Here is a 16,942-nt window from a genome sequence, read left to right on the forward strand (position 1 = left end):
GGGTACGGGTACTGTGAACAGGATGGATGCTTCACTAGTTGGCTCTCCACTGGGATGTGCGTCCGGGAAAATGTGAAATAAATAGAAACGCACTGTAAATACCATGAGGCCGTGACCGTCATGATGTGTTCCGTTTCCGGGAACGCCATGATGTGACTCCAACCCAACTGTGTCCGCTCTTTTTTCATTAAAGAGATGCATTAAAATATTTGTGTGTGTGTGTGTGATTGTGAGAGAGTGTGGACGTGTATGAGAGTTTGTATGTGTTCGTGGGTTTGTGTGAGTGTATGCGTGAGAGAGAGGGGGGGGGGGGGGGGGTGGGGGGGTGGGGGGCTGAAAACTGTAGAGAATGCGAGAGAGAATGCAAAAGTGTTTTTCCTCTGTCTCAGGCAAGGCAGATATTGGATAATGAGAAACAGATATATTCAGGAGTGAGGGTGTGGAAGGAGAGGAGGGGAGAAGGGAGAGGGGAGGGGATAAGAGAGAAAGAACAGAAGCGAAATCTAATCCAGGGGGATGCAGAAAAACGGACATTTCCATGTCTTTTTGGAACGACTGAAAAAGTTTTTTTTTTGTTTTTTTTGAAGAAAAAGTCAATTAAATGACGAAAGAACAGCAGCAGATCCACACATTTATCGCCAAAGCCGCACTTTCGCAGCTCGTTGCTAGAGGACCGTTCAACATTAGGCAAGCTGGAGCTCTTAAATTAAGCGCAGGGACACTGGCCTTGGCCAATCAGCACCCAGGAAGCGTGCGCGACTCCAAGACAGAGGGGAAAGAGGATTCTTCGGGTCTGACAAGCAACCGGTCCAATCAACTCTGAGTAACGGGGTTAAAGAACCCGCCCAAAGGCAATTAAGGGTAAAGGACGAAAAAATTTGGGGGAAACTTTTTTTTTTTTTTTTTTTTACGGAAAAAGAGATGGAGAGAGGTGGGACAAGGGTTTCGTAGTGAAGAAAACAATAGAGAAGTGGAATAAGTGACAGGAAGATTCGACGGAAAGCCAACAAATTTAGAACGACCTGGAACTGAAGAAAAAAAAAAATCAGAAGTTGATAAACGCAGAGCTTATCTCTAAAGTATCGCGTCAGTGGTTAGTTGAACTAGCGTCACAATCCTGTTCCGAACTGTTACTTAAATGTTGCTTAAGTTATGTAATGTTGTTCGGAGCTGCTGGGAACTATCCTCGAAAATGAAGTATGGTCGCAGATCGATCCTTGACGGAAAATTATGCGAAGTGCTATAATTTATATGCTTGATAATTAAAACTTGAATTAATTCGAATGCAGTCACGAGCGACAGAGAGGCGCAGTTGGAGCGAGGCTTAGATAATAAACATATTCTACAAAAAGAGACGTTTTCCTTTTTCCCTCTGTCTCTTCCAACGTATCCCCATCTCTCCGGCGGGATGGGGACCGCGCCGGATTGGGAAGAGGGTGAACTGGAGTTTAAATTAGTGTTCGAGGAAGATCCGCCGCGAGGCCCATCGCCGTGCCGCTTAGGAGAAAGGCCGGACAGCAGCACCGGTCAGTATGATTCTCCAATACCGCGAGAAATTAACTTAGAGGTGAGAGAGGGAGGGGGGAGACATGGGACGCTTTGGCCCATGTTTCAGTTCAGTTTGTAGTGATCTTGTTCTGTGCGCTTGATTAAAAAAAAAAAAGATAATTATAATAAAGATTGCTTTTGCCGTATTTGAATTCGTGCGTGTGGACATTAGTAATGCGTGCTTGCGCGTTTATGTGCTTGTGCCATTTTGTAACTCTTTGTGCGTGTCTGTATGCGTGCGCGTGCGGAGCTCCATATGGTTTTAATCAGCCGTGCCTGTGTGTTTATGTGTGTTTGTGCGTGTGTGTACAGTGTGTGTGTGTATATGTGTGTATGTATGCGTGTGTGTACAGTGTGTGTGTGTGTATGCGTGTATGTATGCGTGTGTGTGTTGGGGGGGAGGGGTTGTATGATTTGTGTGTGTTTGTGTGATATGTGCGTGTGTGTGGGTTTGTATGATATGTGTGTGTGTGTGTGTGCATGCCTGTGTGTGTCTGTTTGTGTGATGTGTGTGTGGGTGCATGTGTGTCTGTTTGTATGATGTGTGTGTGTGGACTCCACTTCCAGCTGTCTGTTTTCTGAACATATACATGTACACATATACACTTCTTGTCCCATAATTCTTTTTCTGTTGTTTCTTTTCACTTTTCTTCCTTTGGACAAAACTCTCACTTCTTTTCACTCTATTGGTTCTTACTTTCGAAGATAATAAATAAAATAAAATTATGCTGCCCACTGCTCCATCCTGCTGCTCTGACCACTGCTCCACACTGCTGCTCTGACCACTGCTCCACACTGCTGCTCTGACCACTGCTCCCTACAGCTGCTCTGACCACTGCTCTACACTGTTGCTCTAACTACTGCTCCACACTGCTGCTCTGACCACTGTTCCACTCTGCTGCTATGACCACTGCTCCACACTGCTCCACACTGCTTCTCTGATCACTGCTCCACACTGCTGCTCTGACCACTGCTCCATACAGCTGCTCTGACCTCTGCTCTACACTGCTGCTCTGACCACTGCTCTGCACTGCTGCGCTAACTACTGCTTCACACTGCTTCTCTGACCACTGCTCCACACTACTGCTCTAACTACTGCTCCACACTTCTGCTCTGACCAGTGCTCTACACTGCTTCTCTAACTACTGCTCTACACTGCTGCTCTAACTGCTGCTCTGACCAGTGCTCTACACTGCTGCTCTAACTACTGCTCCACACTGCTGCTCTGACCTCTGCTCTACACTGCTGTTCTAACTACTGCTCCACACTGCTGCTCTGACCACTGCTCCACACTACTACTCTAGATGCTGCTCCACACTGCTGCTCTGACCACTGCTCTACACTGCTGCTCTAACTGCTGCTCTGACCAGTGCTCTACACTGCTGCTCTAACTACTGCTCCACACTGCTGCTCTAACTGCTGCTCTGACCACTGCTCCACTCTGCTGCTATGACCACTGCTCCACACTGCTGCTCTGACCTCTGCTCTACACTGCTGTTCTAACTACTGCCCCACACTGCTGCTCTGACCACTGCTCCACACTGCTGTTCTAACTACTGCTCCACACTGCTGCTCTAACTGCTGCTCTGACCAGTGCTCTACACTGCTGCTCTAACTACTGCTCCACACTGCTGCTCTGACCACTGCTCTACACTGCTGCTCTAACTGCTGCTCTGACCAGTGCTCTACACTGCTGCTCTAACTACTGCTCCACACTGTTGCTCTGACCACTGCTCCACACTGCTGTTCTGACCACTGTTCTACACTGCTGCTGTAACTACTGCTCCACAATGCTGCTCTGACTACTGCTCTGACCACTGCTCCACACTGCTGCTCATGCCTACAAGTGCATTTTAGGATGGCCACACTATTCAAAGAATCCTCTAATTTTCTCTGTATTCTCTCAGGTGGGAAGCATTGCACACTGTCCCAGTGAAATACTGTTGGTTCAGATGTTGTAAATCCTTCCACCTCTCTAATTCTACTGCAGATGGCTTTCAGAGTGCCTCTCACGCCGGCCAGCCAATCGGCATCCCTGCTGGTCAGCCGTCAACCAATCTCAGGGCAGGGATGCACTCTCCGCCCCCCAGACGGGCATTGGTGAGGGAGTACAGTGGGACGTACGAGAGCTTGCCAGCACGCTCCATACAGGTCAGTGTCCAGCTGGGGGCAGTGTTCACTGCAGCGCCAGGCCCGTTAAACTACAGTGTGCCTCCCAGACACATTAAACTACAGTGTTACTGCCTCCCAGACACAGTAAACTACAATGTTACTGCCTTCTAGACACTTTAAACTACAATGTTACTGCCTTCGGGACACATTAAACTACAGTGTTACTGCCTGCCGGGCCCATTAAACTACAGAATGCTGGGGCAGTGAGCATACATCCATTGTACTGCGCTGTCCCTAACCCAGGTCTTTTTATGTTGATATTCTTTTTGAGGTTACAGTCGTGTTGTTCTTACTGTTTTTGTTTAGTTTGTAGATTACTTCTCCACCCTTACAGGGATTGTGCTGTTTGTGTGTGCTTTGGCAATATAACACTTAGTGCTTTTTGTGCCAATAAGCTGATTTTGCATCTGATTTTAGTTTATAACACTACTGTCAAATACCATCTCTCTCTCTCTCTGCCTCCCCCTCTCTCTCTCTTTCTTTCTGTGTTGTTCCCTCTCTCTCTCTCTCTCTCTCTCTCGCTCTCTCTCGCTCCCTCACCATCTCTCGCTCCCTCTCTCTCCCTGTAGGTGTCAGAGTCCAGGATCCTGGAATGCCCCAGTATTCAGATCACCACCATCTCCCCGGAGGAGGAGTATGGAGGGGGTAGTTGTTGGGACGGAGGGGGCGGGTGGGACAGGGAACGGCTCTATCTGCCCCTCCAGGATCCCTTCTGTTACCGGGAGGGCATGACAGGGGGCGGGTCTCTCAGCCCCAGCCCCGCCTCCAGCCCCTCCTCTCGGGGGTGGCTCAGCCCAGCCTCCAGCTGTGATTCGCTGCTGGTGGAGGAGGAGGAGCTCAACGAAGCCACCGCCCAGTTCGGCCTTTCTCCGTCCTCCCGGCCAACTTCCCCTGGGGGCAAGAAACGCAGGAACTCGCCCCTGGCCTCCCCCTGCACCTCCCGCAGGGGCAGTTACTCTGAGGAGTACCCCTGCTCCCCGCAGAGTTCTGACTCTGTCTGCCAGAACCAGGCTTCTCCCGGCTGCCTTGAACTGAACATTCCGCAGAAGACCAGGAAGACATCCTTGGGTCAGGTGACTGACCTCCTGTCTCTCTCTCTCTCTCCCTACCAGTGTTACTGTGAATGGGGTTGAGTTAAGCACTGTGGGTTTAGTCACTTTGAGTTAAACGTTGGGGGTTTAGTCACATTGAGTTAAACATTGTGGTGTAAGTCATGTTGAGTTAAACATTGTGGGTTTAGTCACGTATGATCAAACACTTTGGGTTTAGTACCATTGAATTAAATGTTGGGGGTTTAGTCGTGTTGAGTTAAACACTTTGTGTTTAGTAATGTTGAGTTAAATGTGGTTCAGTCATGTTGAGTTAAATGTTGTTGGATGCAATCCCATATTGTGGGTCCCATCCACGCACTAAAATAGTGCCTTAACTGGATGAGCCACCCAGCAGGCCTGAGTTTTGTAGCATTAAGAATAGTAATGCCGCATTAAACCTTTAACGTCAATAGTAGCATGCTTAGCAAGAGTTTAGACCTCACGTTTAAACCCCTAGACCACATAACTGCATTACAACTGGATCAGCCATTTTCCCGACTGAATTAGTGCTTTTATTACCTACAGTCGAGATAGTATCGAACACCATATCAAGCCTAGTCTTGAAAATCCCCAAAGCTAGCGCTAAGTTATGAAGGTGGGGACATCCGGGTGAGTAATGCTGGGTCATGAATGGCAGGATTAGTGGCGGGAAGCGAAGCCAAATTGAGATTGGCGCCGTTAGAGCAGATGAGTAACATTTTTTTTATTTGTCTGAATCCGTCTCCAAGGTCTCGCCCAGGGAGGTGGAGTCAGACCAGGCCCCGCCCCCTGGGTCCACCTGCCCTCTACCGGACCCGCTGCAGGCCAGGAGAGACCCCTCCTCCCTGGGCATGGACTACCTGTGTGTGCCTCAGGCCCTGGGCTGGGGCAGAGCCAGGGCAAGCGCCCACAGCCCCATCTTCAGGTGAGGAGGGATAATTACAGCTCTGCATTTATTTACATTGGACAGAGAGAGAAAGGCAGTGTCCACAGGGGCCACATGACATGTGCATCTTTTTTGTCATGACAACTTTTGCCTTTTGCCTGACTTGATATGCAGAGCCTATGCTTCGGGCATTATGACCTCGTGCAATTTTACAGGAATATATTTCCAATTATGAATTTAAACTGATATTTGAATAAAATACAGCTGACAAATGCTTTCATTTTCAATATGCTTTATGCTTCTATTAAAAAGTTGTTTCGTCTTTCACAGTTTAGCGGTAACTATGTGATGTCTGTTTTTTGTTCTTTGTCAGCTTTGCTGTCTAAATCCTGGGTTTTCATTACATTACATTACATTACCTTTTCAACAGGGGTTTGTGGATCCCAGGGGGTCCTTGAAGGTACTGTCCTGACTTGATATGCAATGACTGCATATTAAGTCTTGGGAAAATATTTTTAAATATAAAAACTTTTTTTTTCTTATTAAACAAAGAACCTTTAACTTATGATGGGGCTCGGTTGGGTCTGTTTCAGCCTGGATGGGGGTCTTTGGATCAGAAAGGTTTAAAAACCCCTGTTCTAAATGCATGTCAGTATAGCACCGAAAGGTGCAAATATGCAAATCAAATATTTACTTTTCCGGAGAAGAGAAAGAAGAAGAAGATCCAGAAAGAAAGAAAAGAAGGAGGGAATGGAGGAGTAGAGAGAGAGATCATTGTACTGTGGCACAGGATGCAGTTGGATATAAATTAAGAAAGAGTGAAAGTTGGAGGATCAGATTTACCCTGTCACTACACTTGTTTCTGTTAAGTGTGCTATTAACTATTGTAACATTGCATGAATGAATACTACTACACTAAGGCTCTGTTCACATTACAGCTAAATACGGTTGTTGCTCCTCATTTTAGTGCTTAGTACGGTGAAGTTCACACTTTCTATGGTTATCAAAGAGAGCGACGACTATTAAATGGTAAATGGACTGCATTTATATAGCACTTTTATCCAAAGCGCTTTACAATTGATGCCTCTCATTCACCAGAGCAGTTAGAGTTTAGGGGTTAGGTGTCTTGCTCAAGGACACTTCGACATGCCCAGGGTGGGGTTTGAACCGGCAACCCTCCGATTGCGAGACAATCGGTCTTACCTCCTGAGCTATATATTAGTAACGAGTCCTGCTCAAAACAGGTAGCGACTACTGAAGTTGACTCTCGTTCTTTGGTTGAGCTTTCTTGTGCGACTACAGACGGGAAAGGACCTTCAGGTCATTCATTGTGCCATTCTCCCTGACTTCCTCTGAGCACGCTGAAGGCAGCATTGCGTTCAGTTATAAGAAGTATTATTTGATGTTAATGTGTATTCAATGTTTATTCACTGATGGTTCAGACATGGAACCACGGGTCTTCTCCAGCTTCTCTCTGCTGCAGTCGACAAAAATTGAACGGCCGCGTCCATTTTTTGTTGACGTTGACGATCGCGTTTACACCCGCGTCACTTCTGAAATGCGAGATTTTCAATCAGAGTCAAATGTCGTGCTATTACACACTTAGTGAGGCCACCGTAAACACAGGACAGAGTGACTGTTGCTCGTGCATTTGTGTGAACGTTGTTGGTCTTGTAAATATGCGCATGTGTAGGGACACAGAACATGAGGAACTCCAGGTAATAACTTTGGTTGTCGAGTCCCAAAATGAAAGTATGAACAAGGCCTCATACACTCAGCACTCCAGTTACCTACGTACTCTTGTTAAGTGGAAATGTTAAGCTACAAGTATTACAGTTGGAGTCCACCTCCTTCTCTTCCCTGACACCACAGCTGTATCTCATTGGTCCACTCTCCTGATAGGTCCACTGCTCTTCCGCCACTTGATTGGCCACTGCCATCCCAGTTTGACCAATACGAGTTGCGTATCGAGGTGCAGCCCCGCCCACATCACCGCGCCCATTATGAAACGGAGGGAAGTCGCGGTGCGGTCAAGGCCACCCCAAGTGGTCATCCAGTTGTCAAGGTAACAGCACGTTTGCACAATAATTAATTGTTCTACATGCTGCTGAGCCCATACAACTGAAATATTGTAGTTCATCTCAGTCATTCTGCTCAATTAAGCTTTTTCTGTACATAATAAGCCAAGATGGGGTGAAATGAGGTGAATTTATTTATTTGTATTTGAAGCAGCTTATTGTAGCTTCTCTGATTTTCAATCTGAGGTAGTCCTAACTCACGCAGTTATGAGCATGGCTCATACACATATGATGATAAGCCATAAGCATGTATTCTAAGGTGGTGTTGGCTGAAGTGAAGCGGTATTTGAGATCTGAGCCTTTTTTTGGGACAGAATAATATTTGGCTTGGTATAATGAAACACCAGGGCCCAGTTCTGACAGAATTCCTCCAGCAGATCCAGGTGTCGCTGTAACCACTGCACTGTGTGCAACATCAGAAACAGGTCACGTGCATTATGTAAGAATTTAGCTTCTGTGTCATTTAGAGCAATGGCCAGGAGCAAAAGATTGTTCCAGTAACACAGCTAACTCATCCATATAAATATTCAAGAAGTTTTGTTTCATTCTTTTCTCTATTCCACTTTCTCTCCCTCTCATCCATCTCTTCCTCTCTCCTCTCTCTCTCTCATTCTGTCTCTCCTCTCTCTCTCACTCTCTTTCTCTCTCTTGCTCAGCTCTTGGGGTATACAGAGAGACAGCCCCTCTCCCTGCAGGTGTTCGTTGGAACAGCTGATGATCGATCCATTCGCCCACACCCTTTCTACCAAATACACAGGTAAATTCTACCAGATACACAGACAGGTAATCAAATCTTACTTCCAATGCTTAGGTAATACAATCTTACTCCAGATACTTAGGTAATCTAATCTTGTTCCAGATACTTAGATAATGTAATCTTACTCCAGATATTTAGGTACTCAGGCCCTTTCTGTCAGATACACAGATGCTCTGTAGCATGATATCAAGTAGAGTTTTTAATCATGCATGTGCGTTTGTGTGTTTGTGTGTGTCTGTGTGTGCGTACGTGTGTGTGTGCACGTGGGTGCATGTGCGTGTGTGTCTGTGTGTGCGTGCGTATGTGTGTGTGTGTGCGCGTGTGCGTGCATGTTTGTGTGTGTGTGTGTGTGTGTGTGTGTGTGTGTGTGTGTGTGTTTTGATCCATCTCCCACAGGGTTACAGGTAAAATGGTCGGCACTGCCAGTCAGGAGAGCATCCAGGCTGGGACCAAGCTGCTGGACATCCCCCTCAACCCTGAAACCAACATGACTGCTCTGTGAGGGGAGAGAGTGTGTGTGTGTAACTGTGTGTGTCAGTGTTTACCACTGTGTGTATCAGTGTGTTTCAGTGTGTGTGAGTGTGTGTAATAGAATGTGTGTGTAACTGTGTGTGTCAATGTGTTCCAGTGTGTGTGTGTGTGTGTGTGTGTGTAACAGTGTGTGAGTGTCTGCATGTGTGTGTTTGTGTAACTGTGTATGTATGTGTGTGTGTGTGTGTAACAGTGTGTGTGTGTGAGTGTCTGCATGTGTGTGTTTGTGTAACTGTATGTATGTGTGTGTGTGTGTGTGTAACAGTGTGTGTGAGTGTCTGCATGTGTGTGTTTGTGTAACTGTGTATGTGTGTGTGTGTGTGTGTGTAACAGTGTGTGTGTATCAGTATTGACTGCGCAGGGATCCTGAAGCTGCGGAACTCGGACATCGAGCTGCGCAAGGGGGAGACGGACGTAGGGAGGAAGAACACGCGTGTTCGCCTGGTGTTCCGTACGCACCTGCCCCTGGCCCCGCCCACCGCCACGCCCACGGCCCCGCCCGGCCGAGTGCTCGCCCTGCAGGTGGCCTCCCTGCCCATCGAGTGCTGTGAGTGTGCGGCCCAGTCCCTTGTCTCCATCTTCTTTCAGCCAACCGCGTACCACCATGGCCTTACTGCAGCCAATCACGTACCACCTTGGCCTTACTGCAGCCAATCACGGGCGTCCGACTCTTTTTTTTTTTCCAGCTCAGCGCTCGGCTCAGGAGCTGCCAGTGGTGGAGTCCATTAGCCTATCGTCCTGCTCCGTGGAGGGAGGGGAGGAGCTTCTCCTGAGCGGAGCTAACTATCTGACCACCTCTAGAGTCATATTCATGGAGAGAGGGACTGGTAGGGTGTGTGTGTGTGTGTAACTGAGTGAAAGTGTGTGTATGTGTGTGTGTCTGTGCACACGTGTGTGCAAGAGACACATACATGTGCAAATGTAATTGTTGAGAGAGGGTGTGTGTGCTAAATGACTTCAAAATAAGGGAGTGCCTGATCATTTCTGATTTTATCTTGAGACTTGAGAATTAACCTGAAAATGTAAAGACCTACTGAATATTTATGTTGATTGGCAGATGGCAAGCTCCAATGGGAAGAGGAAGCTTGTGTGAACCGGGACAAAAGTAGTGAAGTATGTATAGCCTCAAGTAGCACAGCTACATATTAGCACATTCACAGAGCAGCACAGTTACAGATTAGCACAACCACTGGGTAGCACAGTTACAGGTTAGCACCAATAGGGGGTAGCACAGTTACAGATTAGCACAACCACTGGGTAGCACAGTTACAGATTAGCACAACCACTGGGTAGCACAGTTACAGGTTAGCACCAATAGGGGGTAGCACAGTTACAGATTAGCACAACCACTGGGTAGCACAGTTACAGGTTAGCACCAATAGGGGGTAGCACAGTTACAGATTAGCACAACCACTGGGTAGCACAGTTACAGGTTAGCACCAATAGGGGGTAGCACAGTTACAGATTAGCACAACCACTGGGTAGCACAGTTACAGGTTAGCACCAATAGGGGGTAGCACAGTTACAGATTAGCACAACCACTGGGTAGCACAGTTACAGGTTAGCACAACCATTGGGTAGCACAGTTACAGGTTAGCACAACCACTGGGTAGCACAGTTACAGGTTAGCACCAATAGGGGGTAGCACAGTTACAGATTAGCACAACCACTGGGTAGCACAGTTGCAGGTTAGCACAACCATTGGGTAGCACAGTTACAGGTTAGCACAACCACTGGGTAGCACAGTTACAGGTTAGCACAACCACTGGGTAGCACAGTTACAGGTTAGCACAACCACTGGGTAGCACAGTTACAGGTTAGCACAACCATTGGGTAGCACAGTTACAGGTTAGCACAACCACTGGGTAGCACAGTTACAGGTTAGCACCAATAGGGGGTAGCACAGTTACAGATTAGCACAACCACTGGGTAGCACAGTTACAGGTTAGCACCAATAGGGGGTAGCACAGTTACAGTTTAGCACAACCACTGGGTAGCACAGTTACAGGTTAGCACCAATAGGGGGTAGCACAGTTACAGATTAGCACAACCATTGGGTAGCACAGTTACAGGTTAGCACAACCACTGGGTAGCACAGTTACAGGTTAGCACCAATAGGGGGTAGCACAGTTACAGATTAGCACAACCACTGGGTAGCACAGTTACAGGTTAGCACAACCACTGGGTAGCACAGTTACAGGTTAGCACCAATAGGGGGTAGCACAGTTGCTGAGTAGCATAATCCTTTATTTTGACAATCTGTACTGGAGATATTTCTTTAGCAGTTAATTTAAATGTTGTTATAAACGCTATGTAGTTATAAGCGATATACGACTGAGTATTCCAAACTGGGGGTAAAGGGGGGGGGGGGGGGGGAAGAAACAAAAATGAATATGATGTGGATGTATGTATGTGTGTGTGTGTGTGTGTGTGTGTGTAAGTATGTATGTATGTGTGTGTATGTGTGTGTGTGTGCGTGTGTGTGTAAGTATGTAAGTAACTGCAGTGTGTGTGTGTGTGTGTAAGTATGTAAGTAACTGCAGTGTGTGTGTGTGTAAGTATGTAAGTAACTGCAGTGTGTGTGTGTGTGTGTGTGTAAGTATGTAAGTAACTGCAGTGTGTGTGCGTGTGTGTGTGTGTGTGTGTAAGTATGTAAGTAACTGCAGTGTGTGTGTGTGTGTGTGTGTGTGTGTGTGTGTGTAAGTATGTAAGTAACTGCAGTGTGTGTGCGTGTCCCTCCACTCTCAGTGCTTACTGTCCGTGCGAGTCCCAGCCTACAGTGACCTGTCTGCGATTCGGCCAGTGTCCGTCAGTCTGTACGTGTCCAATGGGAAGAGGAAAAGAAGCAGCACACACTGCTTCAAGTACCTGCCAGGTGTGTGTGTGTGTGTTTGTCTGGCCGTACCTGTCAGTCTGTCTGTCAGTCTGACTTAGACGAACCTCAGGTCCGTCTCTGATGTGTCTGTCAGTCTGTCCTATCTCGCATTTGTCTGTAAAGAGTATCATGTTGAATATGACAAGGCATTGCCTTTGCTTAAAAGCAAATATTGTGCTGTGATTGAGCATTTTAAGTGTCCCTATGTCCCCCTCTCTCTCTCTCTCTCTCTGTCTCTCTCTCTCTCTCTCTCACTCTATCTCAAACACACACACATAAGCCGCGTTTCCACCGCAGGAACTATACCCCGGAACTAGGAACCTTTTGAGGAACTCAGTGCGTTTCCACCGCAGGAACTAGGGTCTAAATTTAGTTCTGGGGGCTTTGTTTTACCCCCCAAAACGTTCCTGCTCGTGGGGTAGTACTTTCCGAAAGTACAGGAACCTTTTGGGTGGAGCTTGCAGCGCTGAACATTTCTGATTGGTCGAGTACTCGTAGCATTTGTGTTGTATTTATTTTCCGCCATTACCCGCCATGTTTGAAAATATGCAGCGGCAAACCAATTTATTTTCATAATAACTTCAAATCAAACTTGTATGTTATGCGGCGCAGTAGCCTACTTTTGGTTATAGCCTGTCAACGTCTTGGAATTATAACGTGTGCTCTTCTGTTCTTTTCTTGCTTTAGTATTCGTTTTATAAAATGCTATGCATTCGTGCTGGGACAGCATATTACGTAGGCTACCAAAACATTCAAACGGATTAATTCGGTTGCTGAATATTTTCTTCCGGATTTTCTTTGTTAGCCCGTTGTAATTGACTCAAAACGTTTGATACAGTTATGTGAGGTATGCGGTAGTTCTGCATAATTAACATTGGTGATACAGTACAAGCAAACTGGAAATCACCTTCCGCACTTTTTATCCGGGTAAAATAACAGGTTAATTCTAGTAATCTTCCCTTTAGCTTTTTCAGACTGCCGTAATTTTACTCAATTTTACTGCCATTTTTCAATTCCACGAAAAGACCAGGAAGACTATGGACTCATTTATGGTGCATGGTTCGCATCTGGAGGGCACACTTCGCTGCTCGGCTAGAAAAGCAAACGGTGGCTGTACCACTACTAATTTACATTTTCACGCAAGTCCGAGTTTTCGTTCTATTCTTGTCATTTTGCGATTAGCCTATATGGAATTGACGACGAGAAAGTAATAAAACAGCAAATTGTTTACAAGGTGTGCATGTTTTCTGCTGTTAATGAATGTGTTTGAGAGGATATATGAAAATCAATAAATACAAAAGTAACCATATATAGTCATTGTTGGTAACCCGTTGTATATAAGTGGAATAAACCCCTCCGGGCTGTCCCGGTTATTAGAAAATAATGTAGGCTACTTCGGTGGTAGTATGGGGTTACAGAAGAAATCATATGACAGATGGACCGACGACAACGTCAGTGGGCTAATTTGCCTAATCTTCGCGGTACTTTAGACCCCGGTGGAAACGCAGACAACCATTGGCTGAAGGAACCTTTTAGTTCCTGGTAAAGTAGTTCCTGGGACTGAAAGTTCCGGGTAATTTTGGTGGAAACGCGGCTATATTGTCAATTCAGTGGAAATGTACGTGCTGTTTAGGCATGACATTTCAAAGCTTAAATACTTGTGTAGCATTGGAACAACTGAACACTTGAAGGAAATATAATAAAGGCAATAATAATTTTTTAATTTCCTCTCATCTTGTCTCCCTTCCTTTTTTAATAACAATTTCCCTCTTCCTCCCTCTCTCTCTCTTTCAATCTATCTTTCTCTCTCCCCCTCTCTGTTTCCCTCTCGCTCTCCCACTCTTTTCCTCTCTCTCCCCCTCCCTCCCTCCCTCCCTCTCTCCCTCTCTCTCTCTCTCTCTCTCTCTCTCTCCTCTGCAGTCATGTTTAAACAGGAGGACCCTCTCTCTGTGTCCCACCGCATCGTTGTGCCTCTGGACGGTGTGACCCTGTGTCCTGTAGGGGGTCTGAGAGAAGCAGAGGCTGATGCGATACTGGTGGGCGGGGACTGTGAGGACGGAGAGCTGGGGTTGGTGAGGGCATATCCACCCCCTTCCTTGCAGGGGTACCGTGAGGCGGAGGGGCTGGAGGAGGGGCCTGATCGTGGGGGGGCCCTGTCTGAGAGGAACCCCAGCCTGGAGAACCTGGAGCTGGGGTTCACCGAGCTGCTGCCCCCCCTGTACCCCCGAAACCCCCAAACACCCTCGCCCTGCCCCTGGCTCGACTCCCCGTATCTCTCCTCCTCCCCCTCTCCTTCCTGTTCCTCCTCTCTCTCTCCCTTTCCAGCCAGTAGCCCCCACACCTCCACGCACTCCCTGTACTCCAGCTGCCCCTACCCCCCAGAAATATGCCCCTCCCCACCCCGCCACCCTTCCCCCTACCAGGACTTTTACACCCAGCCGTGCACTCAGTTTGAAGGTTGGGAGCCCCAGGGCGGGGGGCCTGCCGGGAGGACTACCCCAGGATCGGGAGCTCCGACTGGGGTGAAGATGCAGGAAAGTGCCCTGGATTATGCAGGCCCGTCGGCCATTCAGCAGATCACTCTGGAGGAAGGTGAGGAGTTCTTACAGCGGAGATCAGTGCTCAAGTTAATTCATTTATTTATTTTTTATTTCATAATAATGTTAATTTATATAACACCTTTCAGACAAAAATGAACCAGTTTACAAATATTGATTATTTGGAGGTCTGTTGGTTGGCTGATTGATTTATTAATTGCCTGACTGGGTAACTGATTGATTGACTGACTGATTGACTAAGTGGTTGATTGCTTGATTGATTGATTGATTGATTGATTGACTGATTGACTAATTGACTGACTGACTGGATGATTTGTTGATTGATTGATTAATTGGTTGATTGCTTGCTTGATTGATTGATTGACTGACTGACTGATTTACTGTCTGACTGGATGATTAGTTGATTGATTGATTGATTGATTTATTGATTGATTGACTGACTGACTAATTGACTGACAGACTGGATGATTTGTTGATTGATTGATTAATTGGTTGATTGATTGATTGACTGACTGACTGACTGATTTACTGTCTGACTGGATGATTAGTTGATTGATTGATTGATTGATTGATTGATTGATTGATTGATTGATCGTAATGCTGCTCCGTCTTGTGCCTCCACAGTGAGCGAGTTCATCGGAGAAGACTTCGGCCCGTTCCCACGGGAACACAGCAGGCCGTGACGAGCACAGATGCTGCGGTTCCCGGCCCACATCGGCTTTCCATTGCTCATGTCTTTATTATGTTATATTGCACGGTATGAGCATTTGATATTGGGAGAGACTGCGGTAGGCGGAGTCTCGTTTCTGAGTGGGCCTCCCGTTGTCAGTCTATGTATAGATATCCAGTCCTATATATTTTACTAAACAAACAAAGTTTTTCATCTGTTTTCAAAATAAACTATGCAAGTAAAGTGCTTTTGAGTATGTGCGTGTGTCTGTGTGTATAGGTGTTTGTGAGAGTGTGCGTTTCAGTATGTGTATATTGTGTGTGTTTCCGTGTGTGTATCTGTGTTTGTGCATGTATCATGCGTGTGCGCATGTGTGTAAGCATGTGTGTGCGCGCACGTGAGTGTGTGTGTGTAATTGTCTGTGTCTGTGTGTGTAGGCGTGTGTGGGCACGTGTATACGTGTGCATGTGTGAGTATGTAAGTGTGTGTGCGTGCGTGTGTCTGCATCTGTGTGTGTGCATAATTGTGTGCATGCATTTGTCTGGGTCTGTGTGTGTGTGTATAGAGAACATAAAGACACAGTGAGGACCGGGAGACACAGTGAGCACTGGATCACAAGATGGAGGAGACATTGTGTCACAATGAGGAGAGTTTCCCCACAAACCGTCAGCCACTTCGCTCACCAACCCACACCATGGAGGAGGAGCCACAGAGATAATAGAGAGGTGTGAAGATCCAGGAAGTTCATGTTAAGTCATCGCTCTAAAGGGTTGGCCACCCCTGCTCTAAAGAGATTAAGCATTATAAATAGCCAGATTTAGCAAAACAGAAACAAGCGGAAGAAGACTTGATTGCCATTGCGATTTGGGAGGGAAATAGCAAACGGCTACGTTTACAAGTTATCCTGCGTCATTAAGCAACAGCAAGTCATCAGTAAGCAACGGCAACCATGAATGCGAGAGGAAGAAAAATGGAGTTGCTTCTTACAATTTCAAAATAGGATAAAGGCCCCGGGTGTGTTGAATCTCTGGCATGAATCAATGGAGCTAATAGATCAATTGACTGTCAGATGGCAAAAGAGAAAGCCAGCGGTACTAATGGCCTCCCCGGGTCAGATTTGAGTACACCGGAACAAGGCCTGTAACTTGGCTCTTACGGGGTCCCCAGACGGCGTTTTATCCCCCCAGTGCGGTTCGAGGGATCGGGGGTTTGGAAAGCGGCCAAACTCTGGCTTCCTCCCGGTGGGCCGCCTGGAGGAAGAGCCCAGACCGCGAGCCCCGAAATGGCTCTTCCAGCAGTCAGCTGTTGTCTGCCTCGGATAATTCGGCTCCTCCTTTCTCCTGGATTTTTTTTTTTCCGTGCTGGAATTTCCTCCGCGTCCCCCCCCCCCCCCCACCCCCAGGTGCGTGCGGTGGAAAAAATACTCTTTTATACACGGAAAAAATATCGCGCGCACACTTTATGGAACGCAGTTTTACCGTATGCACTCGTATGAAATGTTGTATTCATGCTCGGTAAAATGTCGGGCTGTTGACGCAAGTCTTAACAGAGTGCATGTGAGTCCAATGGGGACCATATGTGGTCTGTACTGAGTTGATTTAACACTGCATATTTTATTGAGTATGGAAAATCATATGCGTTTAATATTCGGTCACAGTTTGCCCAGGGAATAGCAATAGAAACTATGAAAGCAGGAAACACTTGAAATTTTTTAAAAAGGCTGTAGCACTTGTAGAATCGTGATTATACCGCATAGTGAGTATACGTATCTTCACGATCCATAAACAAAGCATTAGT

General features: G+C 46.8%; 1 protein-coding gene across 1 annotated transcript; it reads left to right on the forward strand.

Moving 5' to 3' along the window:
* The first annotated feature begins 488 nt into the window (after window positions 1-488).
* nfatc4 (nuclear factor of activated T cells 4) lies at window positions 489-15,391 on the forward strand. Its single transcript, XM_035428162.1, has 13 exons — window positions 489-1,526; window positions 3,539-3,699; window positions 4,290-4,793; window positions 5,540-5,715; window positions 7,579-7,741; window positions 8,411-8,511; window positions 8,908-9,009; window positions 9,390-9,589; window positions 9,729-9,869; window positions 10,100-10,155; window positions 11,791-11,917; window positions 13,838-14,509; window positions 15,100-15,391. The coding sequence occupies exons 1-13, from the start codon at window positions 1,409-1,411 to the stop codon at window positions 15,156-15,158; spliced, it is 2,580 nt and encodes an 859-aa protein (XP_035284053.1). The 5' UTR covers window positions 489-1,408; the 3' UTR covers window positions 15,159-15,391.
* Window positions 15,392-16,942: the final 1,551 nt, after the last annotated feature.

This window comes from Anguilla anguilla, chromosome 8 (genome assembly GCF_013347855.1).
Source record: "Anguilla anguilla isolate fAngAng1 chromosome 8, fAngAng1.pri, whole genome shotgun sequence".
In the NCBI taxonomy this organism is placed as follows: Eukaryota; Metazoa; Chordata; class Actinopteri; order Anguilliformes; family Anguillidae; genus Anguilla; species Anguilla anguilla.

Excerpts from the sequence above, each read along its gene's own strand:
- nfatc4 (XM_035428162.1), top strand. The coding sequence starts at position 1,409 with ATGGGGACCGCGCCGGATTGGGAAGAGGGTGAACTGGAGTTTAAATTA. Across the intron at positions 8,512-8,907 it reads CCTTTCTACCAAATACACAG|GGTTACAGGTAAAATGGTCG; the intron begins GTAAATTCTACC and ends CATCTCCCACAG. Across the intron at positions 14,510-15,099 it reads GCAGATCACTCTGGAGGAAG|TGAGCGAGTTCATCGGAGAA; the intron begins GTGAGGAGTTCT and ends GTGCCTCCACAG.